At 53.7% G+C, this 26529-nt stretch overlaps 1 protein-coding gene across 1 annotated transcript in view; it reads left to right on the top strand.

Moving 5' to 3' along the window:
• The window catches only part of SKAP1 (src kinase associated phosphoprotein 1), a 208262-nt gene that overhangs the window by 15079 nt on the left and 166654 nt on the right, over positions 1 to 26529 (top strand). Inside the window, exon 4 of the mRNA XM_075580993.1 lies at positions 7250 to 7360. Within this exon, the coding sequence (XP_075437108.1) occupies positions 7250 to 7360 (111 nt within the window). The remainder of the gene's footprint in view (positions 1 to 7249; positions 7361 to 26529) is intronic.

The following is a 26529-nucleotide window of genomic DNA, read 5'->3' as shown; positions in this document are numbered from 1 at the left end:
ATGCCCAGGGGGCTGCTACTACATAGGTGAGACAGGACAGGGGCTAAACAAGAGAATGAACCTGCATCGCCACAGCATCACACGCGGAACGAGACAGTCCTGTCAGCGAACATTTCTCTGACTCTGGCCATAAGATGAACAATGTGAAGGTGGCCATACTCAAAGGATTACCTACTTTCTCCCCATTGTACTACACTGTATTATCTATATATATCATATAAAAATATTACTTGTGAGCACATTCACATGTCTTAGACAGGTCTGCAACCCTGCTTTTCGCCATTATCACCTAGCATACAGTGCTCCCACTGCAGCAAGGGATTCTGGGAAATGACATGCAAATGAGCACACAGTGCCACCCTTTGTCTCAGGAACAAATCCTCCCTAAGCCTGCTGGTCAGAAAGCGTATCGCACAGCAGATGCTAATGCCAATTATCGACTATGGGGACATAGTATATGGCTCGGCACCCCAAACCCACCTTGGCAAACTTGACACCCTCTACAATTCAATATGCCGCTTTGTTCTCCAATGCAACTACAACACACATCACTGCGAAATGCTCAAAGAACTAGATTGCGCCTAGACTCAAGTGATGACCAAAGTTCACCTTTCCTGTCTCACCTTCAAATACTTTCTGGGCAAGCTACCCAGCTACCTGAACAAGCTCCTCACCCCTACCACATGCAGCGCTTATCACCTGAGATCAGACTCCAAAAGACTGTTCATGGTCCCAAGGTTCAGCAAAGTATCCGGCCGCTCCTCCTTCTCTTACCGTGCTCCCCAAAACTGGAACAACCTACCAGAGACTCTCACATCCACCATCAGTCTAAGTTCTTTCAAATCTAAGGCTGTCACACATTTTAATCTGGTCTGTAACTGTTACATACGCTCATAATATATATTATCTGTAACTGTTACATACGCCTATAACATATATTATCTGTAACTGTTACATACGCCTATAATATATATTATCTGTAACTGTTACATACGCCCATAATATATATTATCTGTAACTGTTACATACGCCTATAATATATATTATCTGTAACTGTTACATACGCCTATAATATATATTATCTGTAACTGTGCACGCAATGTCTTGTATATAATGTATGTTATGTAACTGTACTTGTAACCATGTATTATTTGTCTTAACTCTGTGCCCAGGACATACGTGAAAACGAGAGGTAACGCTCAATGTATTACTCCCTGGTAACACATTTGATAAATAAATAAATCCATTATTACATGGAACCCTTAAGCCAACTGGTGTCACGAAGCAGGACAGGGGGCATATATATATATCACATACTAATGTGAGCACATGGAGAGTATTACAGGTACGAGAGAGGAGAGCCTGCTCCGTGCTGAGAACCTCATTCCGTTAGAGATGGGGAGCTATGGATCCGTCTGTGAGTAGATGTGGAGGTCCATGCTGTATAGAAACTAAAGCAGTTTGGGATAGACCCAAAATATAGCAATAAGCCACGTAACCAACGTTATTCTAGGCATCACAGCAAGCAGAGAGTGCCTTATCTGCCAAGCCAGATAAAGGTCTAAATGACGCATATTTTGTAAAGTAGAAGATGTGTAATGGCTGCAATATGTAACATGCGATGTGCTGCAGCTCACCCTACTGGTGACTGGTGATACTCCAAGAGGAGGGCACCGAGGGGACTGAAAGTGCAGAGCATTGTGATTGGGGGATACTGCCACTTATCGAACCAATCGCGGCAGCTCTCCTGTATTCCCAAGCAGCCCATGTAACCCTGTGCTGTATGTAACTCTCCGGCAGCTGTTCTCAGTGTCTTCTTCTAACCCTGTGCTGTATGTAACTCACATCCACCACCAGTTTAAGTTCTTTCAAATCTAAGGCTGTCTCACACTTTAATCTGGTCTGTAACTGTTTCATACGCCCATAATATATATTATCTGTAACTGTGCACGCAATGTCTCTGTATATAATGTATACCTTGTTCATTTATGTAACTGTACTTGTAACCATGTATTATTTGTTTTTCTCTGTGCCCAGGACATACTGGAAAACGAGAGGTAACTCTCAATGTATTACTTCCTGGTAACACATGTTATAAATAAATAAACTCTCCGGCAGCTGTTCTCAGTGTCTTCTTCTAACCCTGTGCCGTGTCTTTCTTCTCAGCAGGCTCGTACTTTAATGCACTATATATAAGTGGCAAGTAAAGAAGAGTACAGCAGCATTTTACACTTACTTTTCATGTCTTGGGGGGGGGGGATTATTTATTTATTTATAAAATATTTTACCAGGAAGTAAAACATTGAGAGTTACCTCTCGTTTTCAAGTATGTCCTGGGCACAGAGTAAAACAAATAATACATGGTTACAAGTACAGTTACATAAATGAACAGGGTATACATTATATACAAGACATTGCGTGCACAGTTAAAGAAAATATATATTATGAGCGTATGAAACAGTTACAGACCAGGTTAAAATGTGAGACAGCCTTAGATTTGAAAGAACTTAAGCTGGTGGTGGATATGAGAGTCTCTGGTAGGTTGTTCCAGTTTTGGGGTGCACGGAAGGAGAAGGAGGAACGTCCGGATACTTTGTTGAGTCTTGGGACCATGAACAGTCTTTTGGAGTCTGATCTCAGGTGATAGGTACTGCATGTGGTAGGGGTGAGGAGCTTGTTCAGGTAGCTGGGTAGCTTGCCCAGAAAGTATTTGAGGGCGAGACAGGAAAGGTGAACTTTGCGCCTAGACTCGAGTGATGACCAATCTAGTTCTTTGAGCATTTCGAAGTGATGTGTGTTGTAGTTGCATTGGAGAACAAAACGACAAATTGAATTGTAGAGGATGTCAAGTTTGCTAAGGTGGGTTTGAATATTTAATTTGCCTTCAATAATCTCTTTCATGTGTCCTTTAGTTTAGTATCTTGTAACATAGTGTGCTGTTTATCTGGATATCACACATCCTGGGGGATGGAGGGCCTCTTCTCTCTTCTCTGTACACACTCTCTGTAGGTGGCTTCAAATATCACCTCTATGCTGAGGACACACAAATGTACTTTTCTACCCCATACCTTACACCTGCTGTACCGACCAAAGTTTCTGAATGTCTCTCCGCTATGATACATCCTGGATGGTCCTCTGCCGACTGAAACTTAACATGTCCAAGACGGCGCTCCTCATACTTCCTCCCATACTACCTCCTTCCACATTACTGTTAGAAGATTTCAATCATTCACCCAGTAGCACAAGCACGCTGCCTAGGGCTCACACTCGACTCCTCTCTCATATTTTCCTCTCACATTTTGAAAGTTGGTAAAACCTGTTGTTTTTTCTCTCCGCAATATCACAAAGATACGCCCTTTAGTTGCTCGACTGCTAAAACTCTGACACAGACCCTCATTCTTTCCCGTCTTGATTACTGTAACCTACTGTCCGGCCTTCCTGCCTCTCTCACCTGTCTCCCCTACAATCTGGGCCGGGATTAGGACGGGGGCGTAAGGGGTCTGTGGATTAGGGTGGGGGTGTGAGCGGTTTGGGGATTTGGGTGGGTGGGGTCTGGGGATTAGGGGGGGGGGCGCGAGGGATTTGGGGATTAGGGCAGGGGTACGAGGGGTCGGGATTAGGGCGGGGGCGGTTTGGGGATTAGGGATGTGATGTGTTCAGATAAGAAAGATAAAGGCAGTTTCTTACATAGTATTTTCTCGAAGGTCCCAAGAGACTAATTCAGACGGATATGAGGTTAGATATGAGGTGCCCATCTTCTTATGCCTAATTCTGAACGTCTGCATGCAACATGCTGCCAGATTTCACATCAGAGGTGGCTGCACATACACACGTGTGCACAGTTAGTGACGTTGCCTACACCATGGAACAGATTATTTCCCCAAAATGCGCTGCTGCACCTGTTGATATTGTTTATACGGTGGGATAAAGATGTCATTGAGCGCTAGGAGCAGCGCAGCTAATGAATGGAAGGATGATGCTTGATGCAGAGTGACTGAGTGACCAGCGCTGGGATTGATCCGCTCCCAGCGGCGGGGGCTTTATACTATATACCTTGTGATTTGGGATCTAGACATTCTCCAGCCTCTAATCACAGACACACCTGTGGTAAGGCCTGTCACATGAGCTTTGATTAGTGGTGAGAACATGATCACTTCTCCGAGCCATCACCCGGTGCTTACCGTAATGTATACCATGGTGAAATCATTGTATATCAACACACACATTTATTATTGTACATCTCGGGGGTATACTTTGTGTGCACTCTCATTAGAACACATTACTGTACATCTCGGGGTATATACTTTGTGTGCACGCTCATTAGAACACATTACTGTACATCTCGGGGTATATACTTTGTGTGCACGCTCATTAGAACACATTACTGTACATCTCGGGGTATATACTTTGTGTGCACGCTCATTAGAACACATTACTGTACATCTCGGGGTATATACTTTGTGTGCACGCTCATTAGAACACATTACTGTACATCTCGGGGGTATACTTTGTGTGCACTCTCATTAGAACACATTACTGTACATCTCGGGGTATATACTTTGTGTGTATGCACTCTCATTAGAACACATTACTGTACATCTCGGGGTATATACTTTGTGTGCACGCTAATTAGAACACATTACTGTACATCTCGGGGTATATACTTTGTGTGCACTCTCATTAGAACACATTACTGTACATCTCGGGTTATATACTTTGTGTGCACGCTCATTAGAACACATTACTGTACATCTCGGGGTATATAATTTGTGTGCACTCATTAGAACACATTACTGTACATCTCGGGGTATATACTTTGTGTGCACGCTCATTAGAACACATTACTGTACATCTCGGGGTATATACTTTGTGTGCACTCTCAGAACACATTACTGTACATCTCGGGGTATATACACTTTGTGTGCACTCTGAGAACACATTACTGTACATCTCGGGGTATATACTTTGTGTGTATGCACTCTCATTAGAACACATTACTGTACATCTCGGAGTTTATACTTTGTGTGCACGCTCATTAGAACACATTACTGTATATCTCGGGGTATATACTTTGTGTGCACTCTCATTAGAACACATTACTGTACATCTCGGGTTATATACTTTGTGTGCACTCATTAGAACACATTACTGTACATCTCGGGGTATATACTTTGTGTGCACGCTCATTAGAACACATTACTGTACATCTCGGGTTATATACTTTGTGTGCACGCTCATTAGAACACATTACTGTACTGGATCCCATGATACACAATGTACATCTCGGGTATATACTTTGTGTGCACGCTCATTAGAACACATTACTGTACTGGATCCCATGATACACAATGTACATCTCGGGGTATATACTTTGTGTGCACGCTCATTAGAACACATTACTGTACTGGATCCCATGATACACAATGTACATCTCTTGGTATATACAGCAATTCCCCCGGTTTAAGGACACGCTCATTAGAACACATTACTGTACTGGATCCCATGATCTACAATGTACATCTCAGGGTATATACTTTGTGTGCACGCTCATTAGAACACATTACTGTACTGGATCCCATGATACACAATGTACATCTCGGGGTATATACTTTGTGTGCACGCTCATTAGAACACATTACTGTACTGGATCCCATGATATACAATGTAAATCTCGGGGTATATACTTTGTGTGCACGCTCATTAGAACACATTACTGTACTGGATCCCATGATACACAATGTACATCTCGGGGTATATACTTTGTGTGCACGCTCATTAGAACACATTACTGTACTGGATCCCATGATACACAATATACATCTCGGGGTATATACTTTGTGTGCACACTCATTAGAACACATTACTGTACTGGATCCCATGATACACAATGTACATCTCGGGGTATATACTTTGTGTGCACGCTCATTAGAACACATTACTGTACGGGATCCCATGATACACAATGTACATCTCGGGGTATATACTTTGTGTGTAGAACACATTACTGTACTGGATCCCATGATACACAATGTACATCTCGGGATATATACTTTGTATGCACGCTCATTAGAACACATTACTGTACTGGATCCCATGATACACAATGTACATCTCGGGATATATACTTTGTGTGCACGCTCATTAGAACACATTACTGTACTGGATCCCATGATACACAATGTACATCTCGGGATATATACTTTGTGTGCACAATCATTAGAACTCATTACTGTACTGGATCCCATGATACACAATGTACATCTCGGGGTATGTACTTTGTGTGCACTCTCATTAGAACACATTACTGTACTGGATCCCATGATACACAATGTACATCTCGGGGTATATACTTTGTGTGCACGCTCATTAGAACACATTACTGTACTGGATCCCATGATACACAATGTACATCTCGGGGTATATACTTTGTGTGCACAATCATTAGAACACATTACTGTACTGGATCCCATGATACACAATGTACATCTCGGGATATATACTTTGTGTGTAGAACACATTACTGTACTGGATCCCATGATACACAATGTACATCTCGGGGTATATACTTTGTGTGCACGCTCATTAGAACACATTACTGTACTGGATCCCATGATACACAATGTACATCTCGGGGTATATACTTTGTGCAGGCTATTGTAAAAGACGTGTTTTTGTACTAATTAACTGGAGAAATCCGACGACGTCTCTTCAGGCAGCTACTTTTTACACTGTGTGTTTAATCCTTTTATTATCTCGTGCTAACAGTGTGCGCAATGCTGTACACCACAGAACTGCAAATGGAGGAGCTCCTCCGGCAGCGAATAGGTTTACTGTGATCTCCAGCGTTTCGGGAGCCCCTGTCCCCGAGTTATTGGGGGGTTTGTGTCTGTAATATGGCCGCGGGGTCCCCAATAGATAGTTGCAGTACCCTCTCCTGGTGAGTAGGAAGCTTCTGTCCAGGAGGAAAAACAAGGCGGGATCTCACATGAACCGAGGGGTCCCAGGATGTTGGGGGGACCCCCTGTTCAAGGCAGAATAGAGACACATGGCCAGAGCAGACTGCCTGAAGTGACTGTCCCAATGTGATGGTATAGCTTGCCCCAGGGAGGAATTCCGGCTCACCCACTTTTAGGGCCACGTGTGAATCACAGGGTTACTCCGTCTGCACCGCCTTTCCTTCACAAGATGTTATGTAGTGCATTATTACTCCATGCAAGACCTAATTGTGTTTCATTTCTGCTCGGTTAAGATGCTGAACCCGGCAGTTTCCCCCTGGGCCGGGACGGCGGTGAGGATGACCGGAGCCTGAGTCAGGGGACATCGGACGATGTGTCCCTTACTTCTGATTACCAGGACGATGGTGAGTTCTTTGTGCCTTAGAAAAGCCATGTCTCTCATTTCTACACAGGCGTCTGCTTTAGGCCAAATGTGTCCAGTTGTTGTCCTTACAATGTACTAGAACTGCAGACATTTCGACATTTATCCAAGGCTCCCAAATACTTGTATATATATATTTTTAAATAAATCTGTTCTGTACTATGAGAAAATACTTGTAGCATTAAAAAAAGAAAAACAACGACTCTGAATGACATTTTAATGTATTATAATTTAACAAGCATTTTTTGTTTCTGTAGCAACCATTTACAAAGTCACATCCCCTTCCTCTTCTGAAACAGGCTCTGGCACACCCCTTTGTGAGCCCTGCCCTCTCTCTAGCAGTGTACCAATTGTATCTAGTGACTGCCTGGTCAGATGATTTTCCCCACAGAACTTTGCAGCGTTGGTCCTCTTCTGCTGCACTGACAGCCATTTAGTGAACCCCTGAGCCGAATCTTCGCCTATCGATCACAGGGGAACGAATTGATCGGCAACTTAGCTAATTACTTATCATTGTGTGGATTGTATTGATGCGCAGATTAAAAGGGTAATAACCGGCAGCTTGGACAGCTGCGTTAAGGGGACATGTTATCCCTTTATCTCCCAACACAGATATTTTCACCAGGCACACTTGTGTCCCCGATCAATACTCTGCTTCTTAAGTGAAAATGCAATGGCCACACGCGGCTGTGACGTGAGTGCGGCTTCAGGCTTGTACAATGTGTCATTCATTCGCCTGCCCAATCACCTGCGATAATGTACCCCAATTCAGTTCCCAAATCACCTAAAGCAGCTCTGCTTCCAGTCTTATTTTCCAGGTGGTGGGGAACAGCGCTGAGCTGGCGGGGACCGGGGTCATTTTAATTAGAAGCATTAGCCACAGCATTTAAATAGTTTACCATCACATATAGGTACCACATGAATGGCGTGATCCGGTTTGTTTTATTACCCCTACGTGTCGGGAGATATCCTGTGCCTGGGGTGGCACCCAGTGACGTGTAGAAGTATCTCTCTCTCATATTCTCTGCGAGGCTTTTAATGCTTCGATGATAACACGTTGCGGTTTTATAATTGGATACCAATGAGATCAGGTAAGCGGAGTTCTGCAGCTCCTCCTTGTGGTGAGACGGAGAAGCACACGATGGGCACGGAGAAGGCTGTTTGGGAGAAAAGAGGGGACAGTGACACGGGGACTCTCCCCCATCTAGTGGCGTTTCAGAGGCAGATACACGTTCTCGTCGGTGCTCCTGCCGTGCACCCCACTCCTTGTAATTTTACAGCACACACAAGGCTTTTGATGGGGCTTTTTTTTGGCAAGCATTTAAATGCCCTTTTCCCCCCAAAAAGTAAGCCAGTTTGACCCCTCTTTGGTGGAGCAGCAGTATATACATTACAAAGTACAAGGCATTTGGATATTTAGGATGCCGTATTATTAACATGCAGGTGTTTTGGGGGATTTTCTTGCGGTATCATTTGCCGTTCCAAGAATAAACTTTTTTTTTTTTTTGAGGTGTAACAGGAAAAGACAATTAATGCCGTTTGGATGACAGGTATATAACGTTATATATACAGTTAGGTATATAAAGCCGGGGTTTTCAGGAAGAATAATATCCTGCATTTAATTCAGCAGCTGTCGTCATGCTCCAGACCTATGTCTTTTATAATTGAATTCACTTTAATTTGTAATAGTGGACATTAGTCAGTAGGGAACGCGAAATACGTGAATGTAAAGTACTTTCCTCACTAACTACTTTAAAAATGATTACTACCAACAGAGAGAGAAATAATTGAATTGTTAAAGAGAATCTGAGGTTGGAATGTTAAATGTATCCCGATTCCCTGATTATTCGCCTCTCTACGCTCGGCTGCAGTTTCCTTGTTGGAAGTAGGCCTGTAGAACAGGATTTCTCATGTGACTTTGGCTGGTGGTTACGTACGCGGTGAGGTTCTCCACAAGTGCGTCGGTAACAACACGCTGAATTGTTTGCTGACAATATGTCTCCTTCTCTAGCTAATAGCACCTTCCTCATTGAGAAAAGGAATGGCTGTGCAGGCGACACGCGCGTTACCTAGCGCTGGCCGCGCTGGCAAATCTCTGGCAGACCTTTTTGCCGCCCCTGCAACGTTTGTAGGTTCAGCGACCGGCTAAAGGTTGATCCACGAACACGAGGCCTGTGTTGCGAATCCTTTCTTTGCAACACGATGACATGGACCAACAAAACGTACGCCATATCTTTTATTCGGGCTGTTTTTACACATTATGAATCTATGTTCCTTTAAATAGTGCAGTATTTTTATATTAAATGCGGACTTGTGCCCTATGATGTTTGTAAGATGGCATTCAGAGTTTCTCAGGCGCAGAAACCGTCTGCATGCAATAATAAAGCCTGTTTATCTATAAAAAATGTACTGAGGGGAGGTAAATACACATTAACCTCAAAGTTATTCATACAACTGCACTAGTGCCGATCGGGATGCACTTTACTGGACACTTGCACAGTGTAGGGTTCGAGTCAGCGTGGCAGTGTCTATGCCCCATTACAAATACCTCATTAACCCGCTGTCTCAGAATAATGGGCTTTTCTAAAACTCAACTGGAATCCGACACAACTTCAGGAGACTTGGAAAGAGCCGGAAATTAATTGTTGTCTTTATTTCCTCTCTCTCTTTTTTTTTTTTTTAATTAACACGGACAAGTGTATAGTATCATTTTAATGCACTTCCCAGAGGCAGCGGCGGAAGTTAATGGCGCTGAAAATATGTTCTGCTGCGTTAGCAAGATTCATTTTTTTTCCCACCCAAAACTTATTTGTTACAGCTCAGAATGGGGTGAATACGGGGTGTATGGGACGGGATAGTGCGGGGGATTAGGGTGGGTGCAGGGTCAGAGCCTGGGCTCAGAATGAGGTGAATACGGGGTGTATGGGACGGGATAGTGCGGGGGATTAGGGTGGGTGCAGGGTCAGAGCCTGGGCTCAGAATGAGGTGAATACGGGGTGTATGGGACGGGATAGTGCGGGGGATTAGGGTGGGTGCAGGGTCAGATCCTGGGCTCAGAATGAGGTGAATACGGGGTGTATGGGACGGGATAGTGCGGGGGACTAGGGTGGGTGCAGGGTCAGATCCTGGGCTCAGAATGAGGTGAATACGGGGTGTATGGGACGGGATAGTGCGGGGGATTAGGGTGGGCGCAGGGTCAGATCCTGGGCTCAGAATGAGGTGAATACGGGGTGTATGGGACGGGATAGTGCGGGGGATTAGGGTGGGTGCAGGGTCAGAGCCTGGGCTCAGAATGAGGTGAATACGGGGTGTATGGGACGGGATAGTGCGGGGGATTAGGGTGGGTGCAGGGTCAGAGCCTGGGCTCAGAATGAGGTGAATACGGGGTGTATGGGACGGGATAGTGCGGGGGATTAGGGTGGGTGCAGGGTCAGAGCCTGGGCTCAGAATGAGGTGAATACGGGGTGTATGGGACGGGATAGTGCGGGGGATTAGGGTGGGTGCAGGGTCAGGGCCTGGGCTCAGAATGAGGTGAATACGGGGTGTATGGGACGGGATAGTGCGGGGGATTAGGGTGGGTGCAGGGTCAGGGCCTGGGCTCAGAATGAGGTGAATACGGGGTGTATGGGACGGGATAGTGCGGGGGACTAGGGTGGGTGCAGGGTCAGGGCCTGGGCTCAGAATGAGGTGAATACGGGGTGTATGGGACGGGATAGTGCGGGGGATTAGGGTGGGTGCAGGGTCAGAGCCTGGGCTCAGAATGAGGTGAATACGGGGTGTATGGGACGGGATAGTGCGGGGGATTAGGGTGGGTGCAGGGTCAGATCCTGGGCTCAGAATGAGGTGAATACGGGGTGTATGGGATGGGATAGTGCGGGGGATTAGGGTGGGTGCAGGGTCAGAGCCTGGGCTCAGAATGAGGTGAATACGGGGTGTATGGGACGGGATAGTGCGGGGGATTAGGGTGGGTGCAGGGTCAGAGCCTGGGCTCAGAATGAGGTGAATACGGGGTGTATGGGACGGGATAGTGCGGGGGATTAGGGTGGGTGCAGGGTCAGATCCTGGGCTCAGAATGAGGTGAATACGGGGTGTATGGGACGGGATAGTGCGGGGGATTAGGGTGGGTGCAGCGTCAGAGCCTGGGCTCAGAATGAGGTGAATACGGGGTGTATGGGACGGGATAGTGCGGGGGATTAGGGTGGGTGCAGGGTCAGAGCCTGGGCTCAGAATGAGGTGAATACGGGGTGTATGGGACGGGATAGTGCGGGGGATTAGGGTGGGTGCAGGGTCAGAGCCTGGGCTCAGAATGAAGTGAATACGGGGTGTATGGGACGGGATAGTGCGGGGGATTAGGGTGGGTGCAGGGTCAGAGCCTGGGCTCAGAATGAGGTGAATACGGGGTGTATGGGACGGGATAGTGCGGGGGACTAGGGTGGGTGCAGGGTCAGGGCCTGGGCTCAGAATGAGGTGAATATGGGGTGTATGGGACGGGATAGTGCGGGGGATTAGGGTGGGCGCAGGGTCAGAGCCTGGGCTCAGAATGAGGTGAATTCGGGGTGTATGGGACGGGATAGTGCGGGGGACTAGGGTGGGTGCAGGGTCAGAGCCTGGGCTCAGAATGAGGTGAATTCGGGGTGTATGGGACGGGATAGTGCGGGGGATTAGGGTGGGTGCAGCGTCAGAGCCTGGGCTCAGAATGAGGTGAATTCGGGGTGTATGGGACGGGATAGTGCGGGGGATTAGGGTGGGCGCAGGGTCAGAGCATGGGCTCAGAATGAGGTGAATACGGGGTGTATGGGACGGGATAGTGCGGGGGATTAGGGTGGGTGCAGGGTCAGATCCTGGGCTCAGAATGAGGTGAATTCGGGGTGTATGGGACGGGATAGTGCGGGGGATTAGGGTGGGTGCAGCGTCAGAGCCTGGGCTCAGAATGAGGTGAATACGGGGTGTATGGGACGGGATAGTGCGGGGGATTAGGGTCGGTGCAGGGTCAGAGCCTGGGCTCAGAATGAGGTGAATACGGGGTGTATGGGACGGGATAGTGCGGGGGATTAGGGTGGGTGCAGGGTCAGAGCCTGGGCTCAGAATGAGGTGAATACGGGGTGTATGGGACGGGATAGTGCGGGGGATTAGGGTGGGTGCAGGGTCAGAGCCTGGGCTCAGAATGAGGTGAATACGGGGTGTATGGGACGGGATAGTGCGGGGGATTAGGGTGGGTGCAGGGTCAGAGCCTGGGCTCAGAATGAGGTGAATACGGGGTGTATGGGACGGGATAGTGCGGGGGATTAGGGTGGGTGCAGGGTCAGGGCCTGGGCTCAGAATGAGGTGAATACGGGGTGTATGGGACGGGATAGTGCGGGGGATTAGGGTGGGTGCAGGGTCAGAGCCTGGGCTCAGAATGAGGTGAATACGGGGTGTATGGGACGGGATAGTGCGGGGGATTAGGGTGGGTGCAGGGTCAGAGCCTGGGCTCAGAATGAGGTGAATACGGGGTGTATGGGACGGGATAGTGCGGGGGATTAGGGTGGGTGCAGGGTCAGAGCCTGGGCTCAGAATGAGGTGAATACGGGGTGTATGGGACGGGATAGTGCGAGGGATTAGGGTGGGTGCAGGGTCAGGGCCTGGGCTCAGAATGAGGTGAATACGGGGTGTATGGGACGGGATAGTGCGGGGGATTAGGGTGGGTGCAGGGTCAGAGCCTGGGCTCAGAATGAGGTGAATACGAGGTGTATGGGACGGGATAGTGCGGGGGATTAGGGTGGGTGCAGCGTCAGAGCCTGGGCTCAGAATGAGGTGAATATGGGGTGTATGGGACGGGATAGTGCGGGGGATTAGGGTGGGTGCAGGGTCAGAGCCTGGGCTCAGAATGAGGTGAATACGGGGTGTATGGGACGGGATAGTGCGGGGGATTAGGGTGGGTGCAGGGTCAGAGCCTGGGCTCAGAATGAGGTGAATACGGGGTGTATGGGACGGGATAGTGCGGGGGATTAGGGTGGGTGCAGGGTCAGAGCCTGGGCTCAGAATGAGGTGAATACGGGGTGTATGGGACGGGATAGTGCGGGGGATTAGGGTGGGTGCAGCGTCAGAGCCTGGGCTCAGAATGAGGTGAATACGGGGTGTATGGGACGGGATAGTGCGGGGGATTAGGGTGGGTGCAGCGTCAGAGCCTGGGCTCAGAATGAGGTGAATACGGGGTGTATGGGACGGGATAGTGCGGGGGATTAGGGTGGGTGCAGGGTCAGAGCCTGGGCTCAGAATGAGGTGAATACGGGGTGTATGGGACGGGATAGTGCGGGGGATTAGGGTGGGTGCAGGGTCAGAGCCTGGGCTCAGAATGAGGTGAATACGGGGTGTATGGGACGGGATAGTGCGGGGGATTAGGGTGGGTGCAGGGTCAGAGCCTGGGCTCAGAATGAGGTGAATACGGGGTGTATGGGACGGGATAGTGCGGGGGACTAGGGTGGGTGCAGGGTCAGAGCCTGGGCTCAGAATGAGGTGAATACGGGGTGTATGGGACGGGATAGTGCGGGGGATTAGGGTGGGTGCAGGGTCAGAGCCTGGGCTCAGAATGAGGTGAATACGGGGTGTATGGGACGGGATAGTGCGGGGGACTAGGGTGGGTGCAGGGTCAGATCCTGGGCTCAGAATGAGGTGAATACGGGGTGTATGGGACGGGATAGTGCGGGGGATTAGGGTGGGCGCAGGGTCAGAGCCTGGGCTCAGAATGAGGTGAATACGGGGTGTATGGGACGGGATAGTGCGGGGGATTAGGGTGGGTGCAGGGTCAGAGCCTGGGCTCAGAATGAGGTGAATACGGGGTGTATGGGACGGGATAGTGCGGGGGATTAGGGTGGGTGCAGCGTCAGAGCCTGGGCTCAGAATGAGGTGAATACGGGGTGTATGGGACGGGATAGTGCGGGGGATTAGGGTGGGTGCAGCGTCAGAGCCTGGGCTCAGAATGAGGTGAATACGGGGTGTATGGGACGGGATAGTGCGGGGGATTAGGGTGGGTGCAGGGTCAGATCCTGGGCTCAGAATGAGGTGAATACGGGGTGTATGGGACGGGATAGTGCGGGGGATTAGGGTGGGTGCAGGGTCAGAGCCTGGGCTCAGAATGAGGTGAATACGGGGTGTATGGGACGGGATAGTGCGGGGGATTAGGGTGGGTGCAGGGTCAGAGCCTGGGCTCAGAATGAGGTGAATATGGGGTGTATGGGACGGGATAGTGCGGGGGATTAGGGTGGGTGCAGGGTCAGAGCCTGGGCTCAGAATGAGGTGAATACGGGGTGTATGGGACGGGATAGTGCGGGGGATTAGGGTGGGTGCAGGGTCAGAGCCTGGGCTCAGAATGAGGTGAATACGGGGTGTATGGGACGGGATAGTGCGGGGGATTAGGGTGGGTGCAGCGTCAGAGCCTGGGCTCAGAATGAGGTGAATACGGGGTGTATGGGACGGGATAGTGCGGGGGATTAGGGTGGGTGCAGCGTCAGAGCCTGGGCTCAGAATGAGGTGAATACGGGGTGTATGGGACGGGATAGTGCGGGGGATTAGGGTGGGTGCAGGGTCAGAGCCTGGGCTCAGAATGAGGTGAATACGGGGTGTATGGGACGGGATAGTGCGGGGGATTAGGGTGGGTGCAGGGTCAGAGCCTGGGCTCAGAATGAGGTGAATACGGGGTGTATGGGACGGGATAGTGCGGGGGATTAGGGTGGGTGCAGGGTCAGAGCCTGGGCTCAGAATGAGGTGAATACGGGGTGTATGGGACGGGATAGTGCGGGGGACTAGGGTGGGTGCAGGGTCAGAGCCTGGGCTCAGAATGAGGTGAATACGGGGTGTATGGGACGGGATAGTGCGGGGGATTAGGGTGGGTGCAGGGTCAGAGCCTGGGCTCAGAATGAGGTGAATACGGGGTGTATGGGACGGGATAGTGCGGGGGACTAGGGTGGGTGCAGGGTCAGATCCTGGGCTCAGAATGAGGTGAATACGGGGTGTATGGGACGGGATAGTGCGGGGGATTAGGGTGGGCGCAGGGTCAGAGCCTGGGCTCAGAATGAGGTGAATACGGGGTGTATGGGACGGGATAGTGCGGGGGATTAGGGTGGGTGCAGGGTCAGAGCCTGGGCTCAGAATGAGGTGAATACGGGGTGTATGGGACGGGATAGTGCGGGGGATTAGGGTGGGTGCAGCGTCAGAGCCTGGGCTCAGAATGAGGTGAATACGGGGTGTATGGGACGGGATAGTGCGGGGGATTAGGGTGGGTGCAGCGTCAGAGCCTGGGCTCAGAATGAGGTGAATACGGGGTGTATGGGACGGGATAGTGCGGGGGATTAGGGTGGGTGCAGGGTCAGATCCTGGGCTCAGAATGAGGTGAATACGGGGTGTATGGGACGGGATAGTGCGGGGGATTAGGGTGGGTGCAGGGTCAGAGCCTGGGCTCAGAATGAGGTGAATACGGGGTGTATGGGACGGGATAGTGCGGGGGATTAGGGTGGGTGCAGGGTCAGAGCCTGGGCTCAGAATGAGGTGAATATGGGGTGTATGGGACGGGATAGTGCGGGGGATTAGGGTGGGTGCAGGGTCAGAGCCTGGGCTCAGAATGAGGTGAATACGGGGTGTATGGGACGGGATAGTGCGGGGGATTAGGGTGGGTGCAGGGTCAGATCCTGGGCTCAGAATGAGGTGAATACGGGGTGTATGGGACGGGATAGTGCGGGGGATTAGGGTGGGTGCAGGGTCAGAGCCTGGGCTCAGAATGAGGTGAATACGGGGTGTATGGGACGGGATAGTGCGGGGGATTAGGGTCGGTGCAGGGTCAGATCCTGGGCTCAGAATGAGGTGAATACGGGGTGTATGGGACGGGATAGTGCGGGGGATTAGGGTGGGTGCAGGGTCAGGGCCTGGGCTCAGAATGAGGTGAATACGGGGTGTATGGGACGGGATAGTGCGGGGGATTAGGGTGGGTGCAGGGTCAGGGCCTGGGCTCAGAATGAGGTGAATACGGGGTGTATGGGACGGGATAGTGCGGGGGATTAGGGTGGGTGCAGGGTCAGATCCTGGGCTCAGAATGAGGTGAATACGGGGTGTATGGGACGGGATAGTGCGGGGGACTAGGGTGGGTGCAGGGTCAGAGCCTGGGCTCAGAATGGGGTGAATACGGGGTGTATGGGACGGGATTGTGCGGGGGATTAGGGTGGGTGCAGGGTCAGAGCCTGGGCTCAGAATGGGGTGAATACGGGGTGTATGGGACGGGATAGTGCGGGGGATTAGGGTGGGTGCAGGGTCAGAGCCTGGGCTCAGAATGAGGTGAATACGGGGTGTATGGGACGGGATAGTGCGGGGGATTAGGGTGGGTGCAGGGTCAGAGCCTGGGCTCAGAATGAGGTGAATACGGGGTGTATGGGACGGGATAGTGCGGGGGATTAGGGTGGGTGCAGGGTCAGAGCCTGGGCTCAGAATGAGGTGAATACGGGGTGTATTGGACGGGATAGTGCGGGGGATTAGGGTGGGTGCAGGGTCAGAGCCTGGGCTCAGAATGAGGTGAATACGGGGTGTATGGGACGGGATAGTGCGGGGGATTAGGGTGGGTGCAGGGTCAGATCCTGGGCTCAGAATGAGGTGAATACGGGGTGTATGGGACGGGATAGTGCGGGGGACTAGGGTGGGCGCAGGGTCAGATCCTGGGCTCAGAATGAGGTGAATACGGGGTGTATGGGACGGGATAGTGCGGGGGATTAGGGTGGGTGCAGGGTCAGGGCCTGGGCTCAGAATGAGGTGAATACGGGGTGTATGGGACGGGATAGTGCGGGGGATTAGGGTGGGTGCAGGGTCAGGGCCTGGGCTCAGAATGAGGTGAATACGGGGTGTATGGGACGGGATAGTGCGGGGGATTAGGGTGGGTGCAGGGTCAGATCCTGGGCTCAGAATGAGGTGAATACGGGGTGTATGGGACGGGATAGTGCGGGGGACTAGGGTGGGTGCAGGGTCAGAGCCTGGGCTCAGAATGGGGTGAATACGGGGTGTATGGGACGGGATTGTGCGGGGGATTAGGGTGGGTGCAGGGTCAGAGCCTGGGCTCAGAATGGGGTGAATACGGGGTGTATGGGACGGGATAGTGCGGGGGATTAGGGTGGGTGCAGGGTCAGAGCCTGGGCTCAGAATGAGGTGAATACGGGGTGTATGGGACGGGATAGTGCGGGGGATTAGGGTGGGTGCAGGGTCAGAGCCTGGGCTCAGAATGAGGTGAATACGGGGTGTATGGGACGGGATAGTGCGGGGGATTAGGGTGGGTGCAGGGTCAGAGCCTGGGCTCAGAATGAGGTGAATACGGGGTGTATTGGACGGGATAGTGCGGGGGATTAGGGTGGGTGCAGGGTCAGAGCCTGGGCTCAGAATGAGGTGAATACGGGGTGTATGGGACGGGATAGTGCGGGGGATTAGGGTGGGTGCAGGGTCAGATCCTGGGCTCAGAATGAGGTGAATACGGGGTGTATGGGACGGGATAGTGCGGGGGATTAGGGTGGGTGCAGGGTCAGAGCCTGGGCTCAGAATGAGGTGAATACGGGGTGTATGGGACGGGATAGTGCGGGGGATTAGGGTCGGTGCAGGGTCAGATCCTGGGCTCAGAATGAGGTGAATACGGGGTGTATGGGACGGGATAGTGCGGGGGATTAGGGTGGGTGCAGGGTCAGGGCCTGGGCTCAGAATGAGGTGAATACGGGGTGTATGGGACGGGATAGTGCGGGGGATTAGGGTGGGTGCAGGGTCAGGGCCTGGGCTCAGAATGAGGTGAATACGGGGTGTATGGGACGGGATAGTGCGGGGGATTAGGGTGGGTGCAGGGTCAGATCCTGGGCTCAGAATGAGGTGAATACGGGGTGTATGGGACGGGATAGTGCGGGGGACTAGGGTGGGTGCAGGGTCAGAGCCTGGGCTCAGAATGGGGTGAATACGGGGTGTATGGGACGGGATTGTGCGGGGGATTAGGGTGGGTGCAGGGTCAGAGCCTGGGCTCAGAATGGGGTGAATACGGGGTGTATGGGACGGGATAGTGCGGGGGATTAGGGTGGGTGCAGGGTCAGAGCCTGGGCTCAGAATGAGGTGAATACGGGGTGTATGGGACGGGATAGTGCGGGGGATTAGGGTGGGTGCAGGGTCAGAGCCTGGGCTCAGAATGAGGTGAATACGGGGTGTATGGGACGGGATAGTGCGGGGGATTAGGGTGGGTGCAGGGTCAGAGCCTGGGCTCAGAATGAGGTGAATACGGGGTGTATTGGACGGGATAGTGCGGGGGATTAGGGTGGGTGCAGGGTCAGAGCCTGGGCTCAGAATGAGGTGAATACGGGGTGTATGGGACGGGATAGTGCGGGGGATTAGGGTGGGTGCAGGGTCAGGGCCTGGGCTCAGAATGAGGTGAATACGGGGTGTATGGGACGGGATAGTGCGGGGGATTAGGGTGGGTGCAGGGTCAGAGCCTGGGCTCAGAATGAGGTGAATACGGGGTGTATGGGACGGGATAGTGCGGGGGATTAGGGTGGGTGCAGGGTCAGAGCCTGGGCTCAGAATGAGGTGAATACGGGGTGTATGGGACGGGATAGTGCGGGGGATTAGGGTGGGTGCAGGGTCAGATCCTGGGCTCAGAATGAGGTGAATACGGGGTGTATGGGACGGGATAGTGCGGGGGATTAGGGTGGGTGCAGGGTCAGATCCTGGGCTCAGAATGAGGTGAATACGGGGTGTATGGGACGGGATAGTGCGGGGGATTAGGGTGGGTGCAGGGTCAGAGCCTGGGCTCAGAATGAGATGAATACGGGGTGTATGGGACGGGATAGTGCGGGGGATTAGGGTGGGTGCAGGGTCAGATCCTGGGCTCAGAATGGGGTGAATACGGGGTGTATGGGATGGGATAGTGCGGGGGATTAGGGTGGGTGCAGGGTCAGGGCCTGGGCTCAGAATGAGGTGAATACGGGGTGTATGGGACGGGATAGTGCGGGGGATTAGGGTGGGCGCAGGGTCAGGGCCTGGGCTCAGAATGAGGTGAATACGGGGTGTATGGGACGGGATAGTGCGAGGGATTAGGGTGGGCGCAGGGTCAGGGCCTGGGCTCAGAATGAGATGAATACGGGGTGTATGGGATGGGATAGTGCGGGGGATTAGGGTGGGTGCAGGGTCAGGGCCTGGGCTCAGAATGAGGTGAATACGGGGTGTATGGGACGGGATAGTGCGGGGGATTAGGGTGGGTGCAGGGTCAGGGCCTGGGCTCAGAATGAGGTGAATACGGGGTGTATGGGACGGGATAGTGCGGGGGATTAGGGTGGGTGCAGGGTCAGATCCTGGGCTCAGAATGAGGTGAATACGGGGTGTATGGGACGGGATAGTGCGGGGGATTAGGGTCGGTGCAGGGTCAGAGCCTGGGCTCAGAATGAGGTGAATACGGGGTGTATGGGACGGGATAGTGCGAGGGATTAGGGTGGGTGCAGGGTCAGAGCCTGGGCTCAGAATGAGGTGAATACGGGGTGTATGGGACGGGATAGTGCGGGGGATTAGGGTCGGTGCAGGGTCAGAGCCTGGGCTCAGAATGAGATGAATACGGGGTGTATGGGATGGGATAGTGCGGGGGATTAGGGTGGGTGCAGGGTCAGAGCCTGGGCTCAGAATGAGGTGAATACGGGGTGTATGGGACGGGATAGTGCGGGGGATTAGGGTGGGTGCAGGGTCAGGGCCTGGGCTCAGAATGAGGTGAATACGGGGTGTATGGGACGGGATAGTGCGGGGGATTAGGGTGGGTGCAGGGTCAGAGCCTGGGCTCAGAATGAGGTGAATACGGGGTGTATGGGACGGGATAGTGCGGGGGATTAGGGTGGGTGCAGCGTCAGAGCCTGGGCTCAGAATGAGGTGAATACGGGGTGTATGGGACGGGATAGTGCGGGGGATTAGGGTGGGTGCAGGGTCAGATCCTGGGCTCAGAATGAGGTGAATACGGGGTGTATGGGACGGGATAGTGCGGGGGATTAGGGTCGGTGCAGGGTCAGAGCCTGGGCTCAGAATGAGGTGAATACGGGGTGTATGGGATGGGATAGTGCGGGGGATTAGGGTGGGTGCAGGGTCAGAGCCTGGGCTCAGAATGAGGTGAATACGGGGTGTATGGGACGGGATAGTGCGGGGGATTAGGGTGGGCGCAGGGTCAGAGCCTGGGCTCAGAATGAGGTGAATACGGGGTGTATGGGACGGGATAGTGCGGGGGATTAGGGTGGGTGCAGGGTCAGAGCCTGGGCTCAGAATGAGGTGAATACGGGGTGTATGGGACGGGATAGTGCGGGGGATTAGGGTGGGTGCAGGGTCAGATCCTGGGCTCAGAATGAGGTGAATACGGGGTGTATGGGACGGGATAGTGCGGGGGATTAGGGTGGGTGCAGGGTCAGATCCTGTGCTCAGAATGAGGTGAATACGGGGTGTATGGGAAGGGATAGTGCGAGGGATTAGGGTGGGCGCAGGGTCAGAGCCTGGGCTCAGAATGAGATGAATACGGGGTGTATGGGACGGGATAGTGCGAGGGATTAGGGTGGGTGCAGGGTCAGAGCCTGGGCTCAGAATGAGGTGAATACGGGGTGTATGGGACGGGATAGTGCGAGGGATTAGGGTGGGTGCAGGGTCAGAGCCTGGGCTCAGAATGAGGTGAATACGGGGTGTATGGGACGGGATAGTGCGGGGGACTAGGGTGGGTGCAGGGTCAGAGCCTGGGCTCAGAATGAGGTGAATACGGGGTGTATGGGACGGGATAGTGCGGGGGATTAGGGTGGGTGCAGGGTCAGAGGCTGGGCTCAGAATGAGGTGAATACGGGGTGTATGGGACGGGATAGTGCGGGGGATTAGGGTGGGTGCAGGGTCAGAGCCTGGGCTCAGAATGGGGTGAATACGGGGTGTATGGGACGGGATAGTGCGGGGGATTAGGGTGGGTGCAGGGTCAGAGCCTGGGCTCAGAATGAGGTGAATACGGGGTGTATGGGACGGGATAGTGCGGGGGATTAGGGTGGGTGCAGGGTCAGATCCTGGGCTCAGAATGAGGTGAATACGGGGTGTATGGGACGGGATAGTGCGGGGGATTAGGGTGGGTGCAGGGTCAGAGCCTGGGCTCAGAATGAGGTGAATACGGGGTGTATGGGACGGGATAGTGCGGGGGATTAGGGTGGGTGCAGGGTCAGGGCCTGGGCTCAGAATGAGGTGAATACGGGGTGTATGGGACGGGATAGTGCGGGGGATTAGGGTGGGTGCAGGGTCAGAGCCTGGGCTCAGAATGAGGTGAATACGGGGTGTATGGGACGGGATAGTGCGGGGGATTAGGGTGGGTGCAGGGTCAGAGCCTGGGCTCAGAATGAGATGAATACGGGGTGTATGGGACGGGATAGTGCGGGGGATTAGGGTGGGTGCAGGGTCAGGGCCTGGGCTCAGAATGAGGTGAATACGGGGTGTATGGGACGGGATAGTGCGGGGGACTAGGGTGGGTGCAGGGTCAGAGCCTGTGCTCAGAATGAGGTGAATACGGGGTGTATGGGACGGGATAGTGCGGGGGACTAGGGTGGGTGCAGGGTCAGATCCTGGGCTCAGAATGAGGTGAATACGGGGTGTATGGGACGGGATAGTGCGGGGGATTAGGGTGGGTGCAGGGTCAGAGCCTGGGCTCAGAATGAGGTGAATACGGGGTGTATGGGACGGGATAGTGCGGGGGATTAGGGTGGGTGCAGTGTCAGAGCCTGGGCTCAGAATGAGGTGAATACGGGGTGTATGGGACGGGATAGTGCGAGGGATTAGGGTGGGTGCAGGGTCAGGGCCTGGGCTCAGAATGAGGTGAATACGGGGTGTATGGGACGGGATAGTGCGGGGGATTAGGGTGGGTGCAGGGTCAGGGCCTGGGCTCAGAATGAGGTGAATACGGGGTGTATGGGACGGGATAGTGCGGGGGATTAGGGTGGGTGCAGGGTCAGAGCCTGGGCTCAGAATGAGGTGAATACGGGGTGTATGGGACGGGATAGTGCGGGGGACTAGGGTGGGTGCAGGGTCAGAGCCTGGGCTCAGAATGAGGTGAATACGGGGTGTATGGGACGGGATAGTGCGAGGGATTAGGGTGGGCGCAGGGTCAGAGCCTGGGCTCAGAATGAGGTGAATACGGGGTGTATGGGACGGGATAGTGCGGGGGATTAGGGTGGGCGCAGGGTCAGAGCCTGGGCTCAGAATGAGGTGAATACGGGGTGTATGGGACGGGATAGTGCAGGGGATTAGGGTGGGTGCAGGGTCAGAGCCTGGGCTCAGAATGAGGTGAATACGGGGTGTATGGGACGGGATAGTGCGGGGGATTAGGGTGGGTGCAGGGTCAGAGCATGGGCTCAGAATGAGGTGAATACGGGGTGTATGGGACGGGATAGTGCGAGGGATTAGGGTGGGCGCAGGGTCAGAGCCTGGGCTCAGAATGAGGTGAATACGGGGTGTATGGGACGGGATAGTGCGGGGGATTAGGGTGGGCGCAGGGTCAGGGCCTGGGCTCAGAATGAGGTGAATACGGGGTGTATGGGACGGGATAGTGCGGGGGATTAGGGTGGCTGCAGGGTCAGAGCCTGTGCTCAGAATGAGGTGAATACGGGGTGTATGGGACGGGATAGTGCGGGGGATTAGGGTGGGTGCAGGGTCAGAGCCTGGGCTCAGAATGAGGTGAATACGGGGTGTATGGGACGGGATAGTGCGGGGGATTAGGGTGGGTGCAGGGTCAGAGCCTGGGCTCAGAATGAGGTGAATACGGGGTGTATGGGACGGGATAGTGCGGGGGATTAGGGTGGGTGCAGGGTCAGGGCCTGGGCTCAGAATGAGGTGAATACGGGGTGTATGGGACGGGATAGTGCGATAGTGCGGGGGATTAGGGTGGGTGCAGGGTCAGGGCCTGGGCTCAGAATGAGGTGAATACGGGGTGTATGGGACGGGATAGTGCGGGGGACTAGGTGGGTGCAGGGTCTGAGCCTGGGCTCAGAATGAGGTGAATACGGGGTGTATGGGACGGATAGTGCGGGGGATTAGGGTGGGTGCAGGGTCAGATCCTGGGCTCAGAATGAGGTGAATACGGGGTGTATGGGACGGGATAGTGCGGGGGATTAGGGTGGGTGCAGGGTCAGAGCCTGGGCTCAGAATGAGGTGAATACGGGGTGTATGGGACGGATAGTGCGGGGGATTAGGGTGGGTGCAGGGTCAGAGCCTGGGCTCAGAATGAGGTGAATACGGGGTGTATGGGACGGGATAGTGCGGGGGATTAGGGTGGTGCAGGGTCAGAGCCTGGGCTCAGAATGAGGTGAATACGGGGTGTATGGGACGGGATAGTGCGGGGGATTAGGGTGGGTGCAGGGTCAGAGCCTGGGCTCAGAATGAGGTGAATACGGGGTGTATGGGACGGGATAGTGCGGGGGATTAGGGTGGGTGCAGGGTCAGAGCCTGGGCTCAGAATGAGGTGAATACGGGGTGTATGGGACGGGAATAGTGCGGGGGATTAGGGTGGGGCAGGGTCAGATCCTGGGCTCAGAATGAGGTGAATACGGGGTGTATGGGACGGGATAGTGCGGGGATTAGGGTCGGTGCAGGGTCAGAGCCTGGGCTCAGAATGAGGTGAATACGGGGTGTATGGGACGGGATAGTGCGGAGGGATTAGGGTGGGTGCAGGGTCAGAGCCTGGGCTCAGAATGAGGTGAATACGGGGTGTATGGGACGGGATAGTGCGGGGGATTAGGGTGGTGCAGGGTCAGAGCCTGGGCTCAGAATGAGGTGAATACGGGGTGTATGGGACGGGATAGTGCGGGGATTAGGGTCGGGTGCAGGGTCAGAGCCTGGGCTCAGAATGAGGTGAATACGGGGTGTATGGGACGGGATAGTGCGGGGGATTAGGGTGGGTGCAGGGTCAGAGCCTGGGCTCAGAATGAGGTGAATACGGGGTGTATGGGACGGATAGTGCGGGGGATTAGGGTGGGTGCAGGGTCAGGGCCTGGGCTCAGAATGAGGTGAATACGGGTGTATGGGACGGGATAGTGCGGGGGATTAGGGTGGGTGCAGGGTCAGAGCCTGGGCTCAGATGAGGTGAATACGGGGTGTATGGGACGGGATAGTGCGGGGGATTAGGGTGGGTGCAGGGTCAGAGCCTGGGCTCAGAATGAGGTGAATACGGGGTGTATGGGACGGGATAGTGCGGGGGATTAGGGTGGGTGCAGGGTCAGAGCCTGGGCTCAGAATGGGGTGAATACGGGGTGTATGGGACGGGATAGTGCGGGGGATTAGGGTGGGTGCAGGGTCAGAGCCTGGCTCAGAATGAGGTGAATACGGGGTGTATGGGACGGGATAGTGCGGGGGATTAGGGTGGGTGCAGGGTCAGAGCCTGGGCTCAGAATGAGGTGAATACGGGGTGTATGGGACGGGATAGTGCGGGGGATTAGGGTGGGTGCAGGGTCAGGGCCTGGGCTCAGAATGAGGTGAATACGGGGTGTATGGGACGGATAGTGCGGGGGATTAGGGTGGGTGCAGGGTCAGGGCCTGGGCTCAGAATGAGGTGAATACGGGGTGTATGGGACGGGATAGTGCGGGGGATTAGGGTGGGTGCAGGGTCAGAGCCTGGGCTCAGAATGAGGTGAATACGGGGTGTATGGACGGGATAGTGCGGGGGATTAGGGTGGGTGCAGGGTCAGAGCCTGGGCTCAGAATGGGGTGAATACGGGGTGTATGGGACGGGATAGTGCGGGGGATTAGGGTGGGTGCAGGGTCAGAGCCTGGGCTCAGAATGAGGTGAATACGGGGTGTATGGGACGGGATAGTGCGGGGGATTAGGGTGGGTGCAGGGTCAGAGCCTGGGCTCAGAATGAGGTGAATACGGGGTGTATGGACGGGATAGTGCGGGGGATTAGGGTGGGTGCAGGGTCAGAGCTGGGCTCAGAATGAGGTGAATACGGGGTGTATGGGACGGGATAGTGCGGGGGATTAGGGTGGGTGCAGGGTCAGGGCCTGGGCTCAGAATGAGGTGAATACGGGGTGTATGGGACGGGATAGTGCGGGGGATTAGGGTGGGTGCAGGGTCAGAGCCTGGGCTCAGAATGAGGTGAATACGGGGTGTATGGGACGGGATAGTGCGGGGGATTAGGGTGGGTGCAGGGTCAGATCCTGGGCTCAGAATGAGGTGAATACGGGGTGTATGGGACGGGATAGTGCGGGGGATTAGGGTGGGTGCAGGGTCAGATCCTGGGCTCAGAATGAGGTGAATACGGGGTGTATGGGACGGGATAGTGCGGGGGATTAGGGTGGGTGCAGGGTCAGAGCCTGGCTCAGAATGAGTGAATACGGGGTGTATGGGACGGGATAGTGCGGGGGATTAGGGTGGGTGCAGGGTCAGGGCCTGGGCTCAGAATGAGGTGAATACGGGGTGTATGGGACGGGATAGTGCGGGGGATTAGGGTGGGTGCAGGGTCAGAGCCTGGGCTCAGAATGAGGTGAATACGGGGTGTATGGGACGGGATAGTGCGGGGGATTAGGGTGGGTGCAGGGTCAGAGCCTGGGCTCAGAATGAGGTGAATACGGGGTGTATGGGACGGGATAGTGCGGGGGATTAGGGTGGGTGCAGGGTCAGAGCCTGGGCTCAGAATGAGGTGAATACGGGGTGTATGGGACGGGATAGTGCGGGGGATTAGGGTGGGTGCAGGGTCAGAGCCTGGGCTCAGAATGAGGTGAATACGGGGTGTATGGGACGGGATAGTGCGGGGATTAGGGTGGGCGCAGGGTCAGGGCCTGGGCTCAGAATGAGGTGAATACGGGTGTATGGGACGGGATAGTGCGGGGGATTAGGGTGGGTGCAGGGTCAGGGCCTGGGCTCAGAATGAGGTGAATACGGGGTGTATGGGACGGGATAGTGCGGGGGATTAGGGTGGGTGCAGGGTCAGGACCTGGGCTCAGAATGAGGTGAATACGGGGTGTATGGGACGGGATAGTGCGGGGGATTAGGGTGGGTGCAGGGTCAGATCCTGGGCTCAGAATGAGGTGAATACGGGGTGTATGGGACGGGATAGTGCGGGGGATTAGGGTCGGTGCAGGGTCAGAGCCTGGGCTCAGAATGAGGTGAATACGGGGTGTATGGGATGGGATAGT

The sequence above is a fragment of the Ascaphus truei genome (genome assembly GCF_040206685.1).
Source record: "Ascaphus truei isolate aAscTru1 chromosome 23 unlocalized genomic scaffold, aAscTru1.hap1 SUPER_23_unloc_2, whole genome shotgun sequence".
Classification (NCBI taxonomy): domain Eukaryota; kingdom Metazoa; phylum Chordata; class Amphibia; order Anura; family Ascaphidae; genus Ascaphus; species Ascaphus truei.
The sequence above is the reverse complement of the archived record's forward strand: the minus strand, read 5'-3'. Positions and strand labels throughout refer to the sequence as shown.